This window comes from Parasteatoda tepidariorum, chromosome 1 (genome assembly GCF_982258835.1).
Source record: "Parasteatoda tepidariorum strain Cologne lab strain chromosome 1, Ptep-v5.0, whole genome shotgun sequence".
Lineage (NCBI taxonomy): Eukaryota > Metazoa > Arthropoda > Arachnida > Araneae > Theridiidae > Parasteatoda > Parasteatoda tepidariorum.
The window spans coordinates 117,999,858-118,017,194 of record NC_141755.1 but is presented as its reverse complement, the minus strand read 5'-3'; the positions used below and the strand labels follow the sequence as shown (position 1 = coordinate 118,017,194).

The 17,337-nt window shown below is 25.9% G+C and overlaps 1 protein-coding gene across 1 annotated transcript; it reads right to left on the bottom strand.

Moving 5' to 3' along the window:
* Nucleotides 1-290: 290 nt before the first annotated feature.
* Nucleotides 291-17,205, bottom strand: LOC147816774 (pre-mRNA 3' end processing protein WDR33-like). The gene is made up of 6 exons (XM_087151158.1): nt 17,187-17,205; nt 13,932-14,000; nt 13,754-13,858; nt 8,488-8,570; nt 7,033-7,092; nt 291-1,298 (listed from the first exon to the last, which is right to left on the bottom strand). Exons 2-4 carry the CDS (start codon nt 13,959-13,961, stop codon nt 8,502-8,504), a joined length of 204 nt encoding a protein of 67 aa, XP_087007284.1. The 5' UTR covers nt 13,962-14,000; nt 17,187-17,205; the 3' UTR covers nt 291-1,298; nt 7,033-7,092; nt 8,488-8,501.
* Nucleotides 17,206-17,337: the final 132 nt, after the last annotated feature.

Sequence of the window (17,337 nt, the reverse complement as noted above, 5' to 3'; positions counted from 1 at the left end):
TTATTTTACACAATATTAATTATTCATAAATTAAATTAATTTTTAAAATTAAATCTTTTGAGCATTACATGTAGTGTGTATTATTACCTATATCTAACAACTACAAATTAATCTTAAAAAAATATATGGTGCCCGCCATTCGATCGATATTTTGGTATTTGCTCTTAGGTACAAAAAGGTTGAGGACCCCTGGCTCAGAGTATTAAGTATTACCAATTTCATTTTTATTAATTTCAATTCAGTAATTTCATGGAAGTTTTGTATGCAACAAATCAAAAAATAAGCTTAACTATTTTGAAAAAACAATTTTATTAAAAAAATATTTACATGTCCATTAATACAAAAAACGCAAGTATAATTAATATAAAGTATTCAAAAATATATATGTTTTTAACATTAAATGTCAACACTACAGATCAAATTAAAAAATTTACAGATAAAACAATGAACTCATATATTTACAGGATGGTGAACATACTTTTTTAATGGAGTTTAGCTTGCTAAAACATCAATATAAAAAGTATTTTACGAATTCGGAACGTCTTGCAGCCTTCCTTTAAAAAATTATAAAACTCTGCTCCATTTTTCAAGATATTCTCAAATTCGGACTTCATTTTCCACCCCCTGATATCGAACCGAAAAATCTCTTTATCAAAGAGTTCTTTTTCAAAAACTGGTTATTTTATCATGATCAAGTAAAGTCCATAAAAATTATTTTGCATTTTGTTAATGTATATAGTGCTTGAAAATATTTTTTGAGTACTTAAAAAGTTCTTAAAAGGTGCTTATTTTTTGTTTTAGGATTTGGGTACTAACCTTGTTCATGAACTCTTTACCTTTACAGTTTGAGTACAATTCTCAACCTGTGTTTTTACGGTAAAACAGTAAAGTTCACACCATTGAAGGAACCATTCCTCAATTTCACAAGACTGATATTGTAAGCTTAGGATGTAATACATCACTTGTAAGATAATGTACTGGGTGAGAACAATTGTTAAAATAATTATTTTAATTGCTCTCAGTATACAACCCTAATTTTTGTATGTTGTAAAATTATATACATAACGAGTTATCATTGTATAATTATTTAATATTGTATAATTATGTCCCCTTGTCATCTGTCTAACCGTGGGAGGTTTTCGTGGTTTTCCTCCACATTAAATTAAATGCAGGTTGGTTCCACCAAGAAGCTCTCCTTGAAGCAAATTTCTCCCAATACTTGATCCAGGAGTTCCCTTGTCTTCTGGATTAGCTTCAAAATTACAAGGCGACAGAGCTGAACACGAGTAGTTGTAAACCTAAAATTGGGACAATATGTAAAATCACTGTTATTTTATTTCTCCAATGTTGGCAGGAATGCAATGAAAAACTACTTATCATTTTGAAAATATTTAACATGATGAACGTATTTTCCTTGTTTCATCAGTCATAAAATTAAGTGTTAAAGAAGAAAGTTTAATTTACTGGTTTGGAATGGCATCTAGTCTATTGGCATCTGCACAAGCTAAAAATGAATATAATAAGAATTATGGTAATTTTCCACTCAAACTTAGTAATAAAATCTCCTGACTTTTCCACAATTTTCATTAAAATTTAAATTAAATTCCGAATTACACTTTTGTTATAAAAGGCAATATTTTGTCAGAAATAAAATATATTTTTGTTCAATTGGCAATAAAACTTATTTCTTGATAGAAAATTTGCAAAATATCAAATTTTGTAAAAAATAAAATTCAAATAAGCTTAACATGTGGATTTTTAGTGTAGACAATTAGATGAATTTCAGACAGAAGCATTATTTTGGACAGAAATTGGAAAGAAATTTTTTTTTTTTTTATGAAGTAATATATTAAAATTATTTAGTCTGCCATCATGCAGCCAATTTATGATTAGAAAATAACAAAAAGCTTAAAAAGCAAGCTTAATTTTTAAAAACTAAGTATTTTTAACTAATTTGAAACAGGAAATTGTTCAACAAAAATATTTTTCACAAATTAATATTTTTAACAAAATTTAATAATAGCAAAATTTTTACACAGAATAATAAAAATATATGTTAGACATTGGAACCTCATTGGTAAATTGATTATTTTAAAATTGATTATTTCTCAGGTCTGTGTAAAGTTTTTTCAAGTTTTGGCCAACACCTGGAACGATTCTTGAAAATAATGATAATTAGCCAATGAGTTGAATAAGTTTCACAAAGTTAATAGGTTGTAAAAGCTTTACTGCAACATGGTTAAACTTTTTTGGATTAAAACTAAAATTATATCATTAATTTGTAAAAACTACTTTTTGTTCAAAAATTTGTTTTAAATTTTTTCTTCAATCTAACAATATTTTCAGTTCTAATACTATATTTTTAATCTTTCTGCATAAATTAAGTTTGGCTTTTAATCAGATGTAAGATTACTTTTTTCTTTAATAATAGATTTATTGATGAACTATGTTACTTTGTTACCATGTTACTTAATTTTTTTCAGATTTTGTGCTTAAAATATTGCTTCTATCTATAATTTATATACTTGTGTATTTTAAAATCTACATGGTAAACCATCTACTGAAATGTCATTTTTTACAAAAATAATATGTGATATATTTTTGATCAAAAAGTAATTTGTAATTTATTGTATAAAAAATTATATATTTGATGAGATCTTGCCTCATATTAAAAAAACATATTCTGGAAATTTGAAAAATTTTCCTGACAAAATATGGGGATTTTATTTCTGAAATTTGAGTGGGAACCCTGCCACAATAGTTATGAAAAAAACAAAACAAAAAGCTTTTTGCATAGTAGCATAAAAAACTTCAAAAACACGATTTCCAAATCACAGATTAAAATTTAATAAAAAATGCAATTTAAAAGAAGCATATGTTAAATAAAATATTTTTTTTCTTTTATTAATTTCAAAATTAGATTAGTTATTTAACTCCCAAATGAAATAATTTCATAATATGAGCCCATTAAAAAAATTTAAAATTTAGTTTAAAATTGTAAATTAATTATTTTTTTAATAAGATTTTAATATTTTTGATTGAAGTATTACTAATTTTAAATGCAACTAAATGTCATTTCCAAAAATATAAATTTGAATTCAATTCCTCAATTTTAAAAATTATGTGGTTATTGAATTCACGTTTTTTTCTTTATAATATTTAAAAGTCCTAAAAATTCTGAAATAAAAAAGTAGTTAGAATGTATAAGATACTTTAATCACTTGGTAGAATTTTATTTGTGGATAGTTCCACACTTCAACAAATCAATTTTTTACAATTTCAATTTGTCTATTAAATCTTAATAGATTAGACAAAAAAGTAAAATTTCTTGGATCTATAGAAAGGTGATATATTTTGTATTTATTAAAACTTTTTAAAAGTTTTGTTGAAAAAATTACAATGTTCAGGTACTTATGTTGATAGGCAATTCTGAAACTAAATTGGCATGAATTTTGTTACTTTTCAATCTATCATATTGAGATATATTCCTGAATAGAAATATTATGCACATTATTATATTTGAAAATATTAGTCCATTTTAAAGAAAATTTTATGTAAAAGTATGTATAATTAAGCAAAAATTGTAACATATATATATATTTCTAAAAATATAAAATTTTACTTATCATTAAAATTTCTTTACATTTATTTAATTTTTCTTTTAAATATTACCTGTCAGTTTGGAAAAGATGATATATTGGAATATGATACTGAACGCAATAATCTCACTGAACTCAGCTCAGTAGACGCTAAACGGACTCACAAGTATTTCTTCAAACTGACAGTTGGATTGTGGTTAATTGTTAAAATGGGTTGTGGTTGAATGAATTGCGAAAACGTTGTACAGAACAATGTGAAAAGTAGGTATAAGAAAACCACGTTTTGCATAATACGAGGAAAAAACCGACAGGGTAAAGAAAAAAATCTCCTTTTCCAAAAGGGAAAATTAAGTACTTTTTAAAACACCCTATGGAAAAAGAACCTTAAAAGGCTTTTAAATAACGAAAATCGAAAATAGGCACCTTTAAACACTTTTTAAAAACGCTACACACCATGATGAACAGGGTGAGGCTAGCAACACCTAAAATTAACATATATTAAAGCATCATGATAAGAAAACAAATAATATAGTATTATTGTTTCCCAGTAGATTTCCATAGACTTTAGAAAATATTGATTCTTAGGAAACATTACATCCAAATTTCCTTACACTAGAAGTGGGTTCCCTATTTCAAATGCGAAATCTCAAACTTTTTATTCATCTATTAATATGCACATTCATAATTATTCTCACTAATGATGGAAAAAAACAAAGAAAATTAGAACTTGAATAATCAAGACACTGGCAACAAAGCAATGATGTAATTCGATACTCAGATTTATTATAACTTACCTCCATAATTTATTCAGAAAAATCTTTTACACATACAGTAGGACCTTGATATGATGACGCTGTCAAATTGGACAAAAACATCATAAATTAGAAGATATCATTATATCGGAGATATAAAAATTGCCATTATAATTGAAATTCCCATGAAAATGCAAACAAATTTAATTACATTTTGTTATTTTTGTTTGTTTACTCTCATCTTACTGGAAGGCTTGGACCCCTGCTCGCTTTGCTCACCAATCCCCCCAAACGATTCTCGTTCACCATTGTTTACTTCCCTCTTAAATGTCAATATTTTGTATAAACACGTGGAACATTTTGGTTTCTAAATAAACAATCATTTTAGCTTCATGAAAGAACATTTGCTAACATATCGAAACGGATGATTACTTGAATTTGTAAAATAATCCTTTCTTCTTCTTGTGCACTACAGCCTATGACAGGCCAAGGGAGTCCCAATAAGTTTTTGCCATCTTGATCTATTCTGTGCCATAGCCTTCCAGTTAGTTATTCCTATTATCTTTAGGTCCTTCTCAACTGCGTCCAGCCACCCAGTTGGTGGACGACCCTTTTTTCTTGTACCTTCCGGTTTAAAAATGGTTACTTTTTTGCAGAGTTTCGGTAAACAGATCTAAAAAGGTGTTCCAGTCATTAAATGATTAGCCTTAATAGCATGAACTAGGTCTGGGCACTTATACTTCTTTTTTGAGAGAAGGGATACTTAGAAGAATTTTTGGTGCAGTCTATGAGAATAACAAATGGCGCACTCTTTACAATCATGAGTTATATTACATGAAATAATCCTTTGGACTTTAAAAAAAAAAGTTTAGCCACAAGAACACAGTATGTGTGACTCAATCAGAACAGATAAATAAAAAGTAATTTTACTCATTTACAAAATTTATATCAATTCAAATAGAGAAAGGTTATCAGGGGTCTGTCCAGACATATTGTAAAAGGTCCTGTTTTTGTAAAATTGTGAAAAAAACTACACATAATTTGTGAATATAAAACTAGCGGTAAGTCATACTCTTTCAACCAGAGTCCTACTTTTGAGAATTTGTGCAAATAGGGTCTTGTTATTGAAAAAATTGCTTAAAGCCTTTTTTAAGAAGTTTTTAAATTGCAAATAGATACAAGATTCTGCTCAACAATGGCTGCTACTAAATTAGAGATGCTACATACAAATATTTGGTATTTAGCCTATACTGCTCAACATAGAATATTCATCTCAGATGAATAATGGAAACAAAATCACTCACATATTTAATAATTTCATTTGACATACTTTAAATAACACAATTTAGTTATGTATCAATTTTAATGTGTTACACATTAAGTAAACTTACACAATTCTTAAATTTATAATATTTTATTTCAAAAATTGCCAGAAATTAATTTTTATTACTTAATAATCTATTAATTAATGTTAAGAATAATTAATTGATTATGAATCATAAATTGATCAATTATTTATTTACAAAAAAAACATTTAATATCATTAAGAATATGCACACGATGCTTGTAAAAGTAGAAATATTTTCTTAGAATTTAAACTTGGGTTAAATTTCAAATCTGTAGTTGCATTTCAGCAGTTATCTTTTTTTTACTACAAGTTTAACAGTTGCTGAAATTGTAGTAAATTCTCGAAATAACAATAGAATCATACTTTTTTTCCTTGTACACATTTCTACATGCTTTCTTGATTTCAAGTTTCTAAGTCTAATACTTTTTGAGCAGAAAAAGCAAAATGCAATGCAAAAGCAATGAAAATAAAAAAAAGGTAGAAAAAATTCACACAAAAAGCTTTCAAAATTGAAAAATTCGAGAACAAATTGAAATTTTAAAAAAAATCTCCTTGTTAAGATTATAAACAAACACGTGGAAACCTTTTAACATGTCAAATTTTGACTCTGTAGTGGTATCCCTGCAGTCTGCGAACAATGGTATTTTTTCCAACAAGCTTAACAATTAATTTTTTAATGATAATTTTTTTTATTTCATCACAATTCCTGAGCACTTTTCTAAGTATCTTAGTAATTTCAAGTTTTCATGCAGCAAAACAAAACATAATGAACACTCAAAAGAGTTTTTATGATTTTTTAATAAAGAGAGAATACACAAAGAATTTTCCAACAATTCTAAAATACTTATTCTTTTTTGTTGAAAGATGACTTGGTAAGTTGTTGAAACATGGTATTTCAAGGCAATAATATTAGAGGACCTCTAAATACCGTGATTTTTTAACATTATTAATATAGAAGATTAAATAGAACCAAGCTGAAAAGAGGCTAAAATTGAGAAATCGTCATTGACGGGTATATATATAGATTTAAAACTGCATATACATTTAAAATCTGTTTGTAATTCTGTCGACATAAATCTACTAGCACGCTCATTTCCTTCATTTTTCTGCATTTGAGAATTACATGTCTAAGTAATGCATCATGATTACTTAATATTCACATCTCCTCTACAACCTTGGCCACAATTGACGCATTATAATGCGTAAGCAGATTACTCCTGTTATTTACGATAATGACTAGATTTTAAATTTCAAATGAAATCATAAAAAAAAAAGAAAAAGTGATAAATAATTACACTGTTATTGTTCACAAATGCAAGTGCAAAATACACACCTAAAGCTTGTGTTCATAATTCAATTATTGGCACTTGGTTCGGGAGAAGGCTACATTCATCTGCAATATAAATTTATACTAAATATCAATTGCAAAAATTTAATTTTAGTTTGTTTAAATTTCAAAATAAAACATCTAATGAAGTACCAAAAACTTTGAATGAGAACTAATTGGGTTCATTAATTTTCTGTTAATAAGAAATAAAATAAAAGATTTTTCATAAAAAAGTAGGTCCAATTTAAATAGAATAGGATATTTAAAATGAAATCAAAGAATAATGAGGGTAATATGAAACATAATGCAAAAACTGCGCAATTTCCAGAATGATAAAAAAGATTTTGTGTTCATTGTTAAGAAATGATCCAATTATTTATACCTGTTACAAACATATTTATAATACATGGCAAGAAAAATAAATAAATAAACATTAAATAAGCTAATGTTTAAACAAGAAAAAGTTTATTTTTGTGCAATGCTTAACTTGTATAATTCTGATAGGATTTAGTTTAAAAAAATACTCAAAACATTAAATACTTTTTATTCATAAGCAGATAAAATAAAAACGGAATTGTTCTTAATAAGAAAAAAAAAGGATTTTTTCTGGCCCATACAAAACAAATCCAAAATTAAATTAAAAGTTAAGATTTTTTGCTCATATTACCCTGCATTAAATGTATTCTTAAAACCTTAAAAAATGCAGTAAGGAAAAAAGAAGTAAATTCAATCTAGCCTGCCTTTAAAATCATATTTAAAAATATTTTTCATTACAATTGTTTTGATCGCAAAAATTGTAGTTTTTGATAATTACAATACTATTATAATTTAACTTTTAAAATATTATAAAATATTTTTTTTAAATGTAGTAAATAATTTTTACAGAATAAATATCACTTCATAGATTAGTGGGTATTTTCCTAACGTCTACTCTTTTTTGTTATTAATAAAACCTTCGGAAGGTTAAGATAAAATAAAAGAAAAAATATATTTAGCAACCGAAACAAAGAATCAAGCATCTATTTAGGACTGGCTTCTCAATTTTTTGGGTGCCAAAAATCAGTTACAAATTACTTCAGATTAGCCTCATTTATTTAAGCTAATATGAAACATGATAATATAAATTCTGTAAAAATATGTTTTTACATAAGTAAAACAAAAACATGAACACCAACATTTTCATTTTGAACAGATTAAACAGTTAAAAATATTAACCCCAAATAACCTAATATTAAAAAATTTATGTGCATATATATTTAATAAATTTCTGATGGATTTTTCGACATTCCATTACAAAATTTACATGGGATCCAAAAATTAATTGGATGAAACAATATATTCTGCACTTTGTAACATAACACCTAGTTAATTTTAGCACTGGTTTAATGAATTTACTATTAAAGTATCATTAATTTAATCAGTTCAAATAAAATAACAAATAAAAAGAATTAACATTCATACCTAATAAAGTATCCTCAGGTTCTGAACCATGTGTAATCAAAGTTTTTGTAAACAACAAAAAAGTGACAGAACATCCAAATTATCTAAAATAATAATATAAAACATTTAAAATGCACATAGAATAAAATATATAAATTTTTAGTGTACTATAATGCAACAATAAAGCAAATTTTTTTTTGTTTTTTTTTTTATTTTTTTAAGTTATATAGCTGCAAGCATTAGAGAAGCAATTATAAGAAGATTATGTGTATTTTTGTTTACAACATAGAAAGGAAATTTTATAGTAGCTAGGGATTTCCTCTTCTTGTTGCAAATCAAGCCAGAAAAATAGGAAATTGGAGCATACTGAAATTTTATAAACATATGCATATGCAAATACAATTTTATTTCAAGCTAGAAGAAACACATTTTTATTTGTTCAAGTAAAATATTTTAAATCTGTCGCTTCAAAAATGTATTATCAGACTATTGAATAAAAATTAAGTAAAATTGAAACACATAACAATCCATTTTTAATTAGAGAATTTTTAAATAAAAAAAATGTTACGACGATGGGGCACATTTTATAACTCCTGTTGCTTCCTTCAGTGGAAACTAAAAAAAGTTGATTTTAAAGATGTCATACAAACAAATTATGCTACTCACAAGACATAAGTTTCATCAAATATTTCAACAAAAAGCAAACACCTTTTAAATGCTTTTTAAGAAATCAAAAATTTTTCTTAAGCACTATATACATTAACAAAATGCAAATAATTTTCAAAGACTTTACATGATCATGATAAAATAACTAGTTTCTGATAAAGAACTCTTTTCTTGATTATATGAGCCATTATAAAATGATCGATAGATTTTTCAGCTTGATTTCAGAGGGTAAAAAAGAAGCCTGAAATGGAGAATATCTTGCAAAATGCTCCCACACATTACTGTTTTACCACTGTGTTACCACATATTACAATCTACTGTTTTACCTTAACTATATGGAAATGAAATATTTTATGACTGTGGTGTAAATGGCAAATATAAAGTACAAATTTTTATAACTCTATAAATAACTAAGGTTTTCAGAATAAAACATTTAAATTCTCACATTTGTGAGTCCAGCCAGCGAGTGTAGTAAATGATGACTGGTGCATGTTAAACCTGTCAGGTCACAAAGTTCTCCATAACAAATCAATACCCCTGGGGTACTGAATTAGAGATTCTGTGGTTCAGGTCAAAATTCTGTAAACAAATGAATGGGTTTGCCCTATAAGCAGATGTGGCAGAATTATTGGCCAACGATAGAAAACAAGAACAATTGCACCAGCTCTGTCTCAATGGCCGACAACAACAAGAATCAACTATATTTGGACAACAGGAGAAATTTAAGAACATTGATTTATAACGGGGGTAATATAAAATGGTATAATAATATCAATTTTATTAAAACATTAAACAGTATATTGTATTAAATTCATAATATTGAGTTCCATAATAATATCAACTATAGCAGTAATCTTAATTACACAAATTTAAGTTGTTTGGACTGTTAAATTATTTGAAACACTTTAAAAATTGAATAATATATTGCGGTTTAATTTCGAAGAAAAGCACAGTACTGCTTAAATTTAAATTATAAGTTTAAGCAGTGAGAAGTTATCAACTGAAATAAAATTAGTTCGAAACAATTCAAAAATGAAAACAAATCTTCAGTATAGTTGACATATTAACACATTAGAAACATTTATTATTTTCTCTCACAAAATCATTCATCAATGAATATGGATATTAGATTATCTGAATCATGCCCACCTGATATAAGACCATTAAAAGTTATAAAGAAAAATAAATAAAAGGTATAATTTTTAAAAAAATAAAATAATTTTAAACAGCCACGGAGGCTCAGGAGATAGAACGCTCGAATCTTCATGAGGTGGATCGGGTTCGAATCCCAGGGGTAGCTGATGATTACGAATTACACACCAGGCTCGCACAGCCCACAGTGCAGATGTAAAATATTCTCAGTAGTAGACAAATCATCGCTAGAGCTTCGGTGACAAAGATAATTGCAAAAATCGAAAGTGACATTCTAAAACCGGTCATAAGTGTGGAAGATCTCCAAGAATTACTCAGATTGAGGGCTTAATCAAAATCGATGCGACTGAAGAGAATTTAAATGTATAGAAGAGTATAAAGAAAAAAATAACTAGAACAAAATTTAGAACATCATTAAGAATTTAAACAAAGAACTTGATTCAAATAATTCCTTTCAGGAAGCTAATATTTCTCTAAATAGTCCCAATCAGAGTGACATTCAAACCGTTGAACAGGAACGCATAAAGTTACCTAAATTAACTGCTCCTAAGTACTGAATGATTAAATGTTTGGAATTGTTTCAATTCTTCAATTAATGAGAACCTCAATTAATATAAGTGGTCATCAAAGGCACTGTAAAAAATTTACATATTTTAGAATTTATAAAAAAATTAATTAATATTACAAATGATCACAATATAAACTAATTGTGAAGTAGGAATTAAAAGTTTAAAAATAATATACAGTTTATCTTCTCTTTTACGCACTTATAAATTGCGTGTTTCCCTGAGCAATGCACAAACAATTTCCCCTTAAAAGTTTTGTATCACTGGTTTATACAAATACAGCTCATAAAGATACTGTAAAAATTTAAAAAAAAAATTTAAAAAACTATGGAGCATTGTAAAATTGTCTTAAATTGTTTTTAATTTATAATTTTATTCTTTTTATTTAATTTTTAATTTAAAAAATTATTCATTTTATAAAAAAAAAGGTATGCAAGTACTCCATGAAAAAATTTTGCTTTTTAGTCCTGCATTTAGATAAAAATTATTAAATATTTTATAAAATGCATAAATGTTATTCTTTAACAGAGAGCTTTAACTTGGGTTCCCTTGACTTAACAGTTTATCTTTAAGTAATATACGAGGTGATTGTGTAGTAATATGACAAAGAATGGTAGTGAAGTGTGACAATTTGTGACAAAGAATGGTAGTGAAGTGTGACAATTTGTGACAAAGAATGGTAGTGAAGTGTGACAATTTCTGACAAAGAGAAAGAGGGAGTTGAAAATATTAATAAAAAAGTGAAATATCAATAATGAACATTGATTTCATGTAGGAATAAAAAGCAACATACGTGAATATAAATTTTATGATAAACTAAATTTTAATTCATAAGAAATGGATAAGAGAGATATATCACAAAAAATTAGAAAACAACTATTATTTTACCTGTAAAATAGCTTCAAAATTAAAAGTTAATCCATTTCATAAAGTAAATTCACCACTAGATGCACCAGTCTTCTACCTTCAGGTGTCCACTAAAATTTAGGATATTCTTTATTACAAGCGCGTAATTAATTACAAAGTAAGTGATTTCACAATATACCTACACACACAATGTACATTTACCTATGCCGTGCAAGGTATCTCTATGTATTTACATATTGTATACTTAGAATAGCCTCCCTCCATTAACAAATTTATTTTTTTCTATCAACTGTTTTAGATATAAAATCAAAAATTGCAGTTTTTAAATATTTTATAATATTGATTAAAAAAAACTTTAGATAAATTTTAATATATTTCGTATTTGTAACATCAGTCACAAGGGCTTTTCTTTTTATTTGCCATTTTCTATAGGTCATTTCATTATTTTTTTTAAATGCTTCCTGTTAGTTTAAAGCTTTCTCTAGATTAAATCTCAAAAAACCTTCCCATTAATGCATATGGAAGGAGGAGCATTTCAAAATAAAAATAAGACATATTACTCAATGTCCTTCCTATGTAATTTATCAATGAAAAAATTTCAAAAATAAGAAAACATATCAAAATGTAACACCAGTCACCATAGAATTGCCCATTTATGTACATACAATAACATGCATAGGTATTAGTGTGTACAATGTATTTACATAACTATGTTTGCACATATATCCTTAAAAGTATCCATTTAATATACCTAACAATAGCATTCATTTTAATATGCAATATATGCATTGTGTAGAAAAGTAATCAATTACCAACAATCCTGATTAAAATGTAATTAAACCTACGTGAAATTAGGATTGCATTACTGAAATTATTGTATTTTATAATTACTTGTATTAAAGATAATTGGTTATAATAAGTTTATAATTACTGAGAGTTATGATTTCTCCTAAACTCAAATTATGATAACAGGAAGTGCTGATTACTTGCAATTATAGATTTTGATTACTTGTAATTGTGATTATCTGTAACCACTTTTTGTTATGATTATAAGCAATGATTACTGCCTGTAATGAGAAATTGTGATAATATTTTATTACTTGATTACAACTAGTTGATAAACATTTAATTATAATCTGTTATTAGTTACATTCATTTCTAATCAATTACTATAATCATCATGCAAGTTTCCATGAAAATGACAAAATATTTGCAATTTGCTTCTCTCATTCAAACATTTAGTCAGAAAAATTAGTTAAGACTGATAAATGTATTATCATGATGAGTGTATTAAGACTGATGAATGTATGAAATCATTAGTTCAAAATATGCATAATGAAAGATGAATAACAACTAAATTTACATATAAATTATCATTCAAAATAAATTTAGTCTGACTAATTTTTCTTTGAGTGATATCAGTGGCGTAGTTTTGGGGGTCAAAACCCCCGCCAAAGTTATATATACATTACTTGATTAATGAAAAATTGAACGGGAATTAGGGGGTAAATATGAAAAAGTTTTCATTATTCATTTTTTATAATTTAAACGTTTAGAATATATGTTAGAAGGAGATAACCCTCCTCGAACATACATTAAAACTACGTACATTGAGTGATCTCTGTAATAAATGCAGAAGAAAGTTATACGAAAATCACAAAAAGAAACTTTTTAAAAGAATCAAATAAAGAAATGTTTTAAAAGATTTAAATAAAAAAACTTTTTAAAACAAAATTAACTGAAGAAACTTGTTACAAAAATCAAATAAAACTAAAAAAAATCAAATAAATCAGAAATATAAACTTTAATTTCACATAGTGAGAAAATGTTTTTAGACAATATGTAATTTAAAAAGTAGAAAACACACAGACTTTTCTGTAACCTGATATTTTGTACTCAATTTCGATTTCTGAAATTTCATACTCTAAATTAAAATCTGTGAGAACAGAAATGTAGAGTAGCATTCCTGATAAAATTACATATTTCCTCCTTAAAACTATGCTTACAATATCAAAAGTTTATTGCAAATAACTTACTGCCACACAAAATATAGGACATCTCATTTTGTTAGTTGATGTACGCACAAATTTTGTGGTGACTGCATTTATGGGGTTGTCAGGCATACTCAGTGGTGGTGTCATCTGAGAAGTAGAAATAATTCAGCAACAAAAAATATAAAAAAAGTTATAAACGATAGTTTGAAGGAATAAATACCTCTGTACAATATGCCGCATCAGGTTGCATTACTCTTCGATCTCTGTAGTCTATCTGCCATACTCGAGCCTTAAAAAGATATACATAATAAAGTATTCATCTAAAAAAAAAAAAAAATAGATGTAAACATTTTTTAAAAAAATTGAAGGTTTCCGTTTGTTTTTTTGTTTTTGTTTAAATAACAATGTTATTTATTTTAATAAAGAAATTTTTCCTTTCCAAATATCTTTTAAAAGAAAAATTTATAAACATTGCAAAATGAGAATTTTATTCCATATCAACAGCTCTGTGTATACCTAAATTGCGTGTTTTATAAACATTATTTAGAAGGTCATCAAAAATTAGGTACAACATTATTTAGAAGGAAGAAACATTATTTAGAAGGAAGAAAAATTTCACACAAATTAAATAAAGATTTCAAGAGATTAAATGAGATAAATTTGAAAATTGAAGAATCAATGCAAATTAAGTTTATTTTAAAATGAAATCTTTGACAGTAATCTATCAAAAATTAAGTAAATTTCCCTGAAATATTTAACAAAGATATAAGTTGTAAAAACTCAGTTACAGGGTTGTAATAAAAAAGAATTTTTTTAGAAACACAAAGTTAACAACTCTGGATAACTAACTAGCAGACAGACATTTGTGTCTTTTTTAATTTTCAGGATCTAATTCAAGATTCTTTATATCTTTTCCTGACTTATTGCTCATGGCAAATCTTATGTGTGTGATCTGGTAATAATAAGTATTAAGAAAAAGAAAATCCTAGCAAATAAATTCTGAAAAATTTAGAAAATATTTTATCTAAAAAAAAAGAAAAGAAAACTGTAGGTCAGATTGTGCAAAACCAACAACCATCTGAATATAGAAGTAACAAGAAAATGGAACAGGCCTATATATATTAGGCCATATTAAACTATAACTATATATAAACTATATATTATATATATATATAATATATAAACTATATATTAAACTATATATTAACAGAACTATATATTAGGCCATATTAAATTATAACAGACTTCTAATTTAATATAACTTATACTGACATAAATTTGAGATTAAATATCTTAAAAATTACAAATTTTCTTCAAAAAATATTTTTACTTTAAGAACCAGTGCATATATGCCAGTAAATATAAGTCATCATTATCTTATTCCAATTTTAAGGTTATATATATACTATATAAATATTGGATCACCGAGTCACATAATTAGGTACCTGTCTATATTTCCCATTAATTAGTTCATAATAACTTTCATCAAAAATATTTTTATCTCATCCATAACTTTAAATATTTCATTCTGAGTTTTTGTTCTTTCTGGCATATAAACAAATTTAATGTTTCTACCAGCAACCCTTGACATTCATCCCCCCCCCCCCCCAAAAAAAAAACAAGTTTCCCTTTTGTTTTAACAGAGCCTTGCAAGTCAAGGACACAAATTGTCAAGAAGGCACTCTTAATGGTGGCTCCATGATGATGTGGACTGCTTTTTCATGTCATGAACTGGGTCCTGTAATTCGATTGCACCACCCATAAATGACTAGAAAAGGTAATCAATTGCAGCCATTCGTGGACATCATGTACCTAAGCAACAATGAAGAAAAAAATAACATTAGTTTAAAAAATCCTTAATTGAATATTAAAAGATTTATAGCAACAGATTTGCAAATGGTAAAAATGTAAATTTTAAATAACAAAAAAAAAAAAAAAAAAAAAAAAAAATTGTGTAAATAAACTTATTAATAATTATAACACACAATTACTCAATGATTTTTTATAGAACTTAATTTCATTATTAGAATATCAATTGTTTTTAATCAAATTTTTGAAGGAGTTTGTCCATTTGTTTTTTGGATAAATAAACAATGCTAAAAATCCCTTTAATTCCATCTATTTGATTGAAAATGATATTTAAAAAAATTTTTTTAGACACATTAGAATTCCATGTAATTAGTTTATTTATATTAAATTTAAAATCATTCCTTTTATCGTAGAAGTCAACAGGGGTTATGTAGGGTTATGAAAATAATTTTCAAAGACTTTACATGATCGTGATAAAATTACAGATATTCTTCTTTTCTAATACTTTATCTAAAAAACTAAAATTAATACAGGGTTCCCACTCTTTAAACAAAGCAAAACTTAAGCACTTTTGAGGACTTTCTCTTTGAAAAAATTAAGGACTTTAAAAATAGTATGATTGTTTATCATCGAATATACCTTCCCAAAAAAAAATAAAAAAATATTAAAAAACAATTTTATGTCAAAAACATTATTATGTATAATGTAAGCATTGATATAATTGTTATAATTAACAGGGCTTGCCAAAGAATTACCGGGAAATTTTTGCAAAACCGGGTGGTTTTTTTTTGTTTTTTTTTTTAAATTTCTAGATTGTTAAAAAATGTCATTCAGATTGTAAAAGTTAACATATGAAACTAATCTGCATTCCATTTTTAATGATTTCATTGAAATTGAATTGTAAAATTAAGTGCAGAAATTAAGATTTGCAATTTTTCTTATGTATATCAAAAGAAAAAAAAAGAGTAAATAAAGAAATTTGTCTAAAACATTGAAAAAATTTATTCAACAAGTTTTTATCATTCAACAAGTTTCAATTTAAGTACAAGTATCACTACTACAAGACGCATAGCCAAATTTTTCAACAAAAAAATTTCACCTTTTAAGTACTTTTAAAGCACTCAAAAAATATTTTTAAGCATGATATACATTGACAAAATGTAAAATAATTTTCAAAGACTTTACATGATCGTGATAAAATAACTAGTTTCTGACAAAGAACTCTTTTTTTGATTATATTAGTCATTATAAAATGATCAAGAGATTTATTGGTTCTATAACAGAGGGTGGAAAATGAAGCCTTGTAATATATCATAAAGTAAGATTAATTCCTCAGAGTAAATATTCCTTAACGGAATTGTATAATTTCGAAAATTAAATGTATTAAATCAAAAATAATTCTAAAAACATATTTAATATTAAAAGTGCAAAAATAAGTTAGCTAGAAGTGACAAAAAAATTCGATGTATTCGATAAATTCAATTCGAACAAACTAAATGTTTTACATTGTCAAGATAATTATTAATTAGAATTTCCTAAAATTCAAAATTGCAATTATGTATATTTTTATAATTATAATAAGAATTTAAAAGAACATCTTTCAGTTTAGAAAGAGGAATGCTATAATAACAACATTATATACTAAATAAAAACTATATTTTTATACATTAAATAGAGTTACTACTGTAACTGCCAATACAATTTCTTACAGTTCAACTCGAATGTATTATATTATTAAAAAAAAATTTGCACTTGCATATTAGAAATCTTTTCAAATCAAGCGTGAGCTCATAACGATAGGAGCAACTTTTCTGCGG

Coding starts and splice junctions, on each gene's coding strand:
- LOC147816774 (XM_087151158.1), bottom strand. CDS start 13,961: ATGCAACCTGATGCGGCATATTGTACAGAG. Junction 13,859..13,931: donor ATGCGGCATATTGTACAGAG/GTATTTATTCCT, acceptor TCTACTTCTCAG/ATGACACCACCACTGAGTAT. Junction 8,571..13,753: donor GTCCTATATTTTGTGTGGCA/GTAAGTTATTTG, acceptor TTATTATTTTAG/ATAATTTGGATGTTCTGTCA.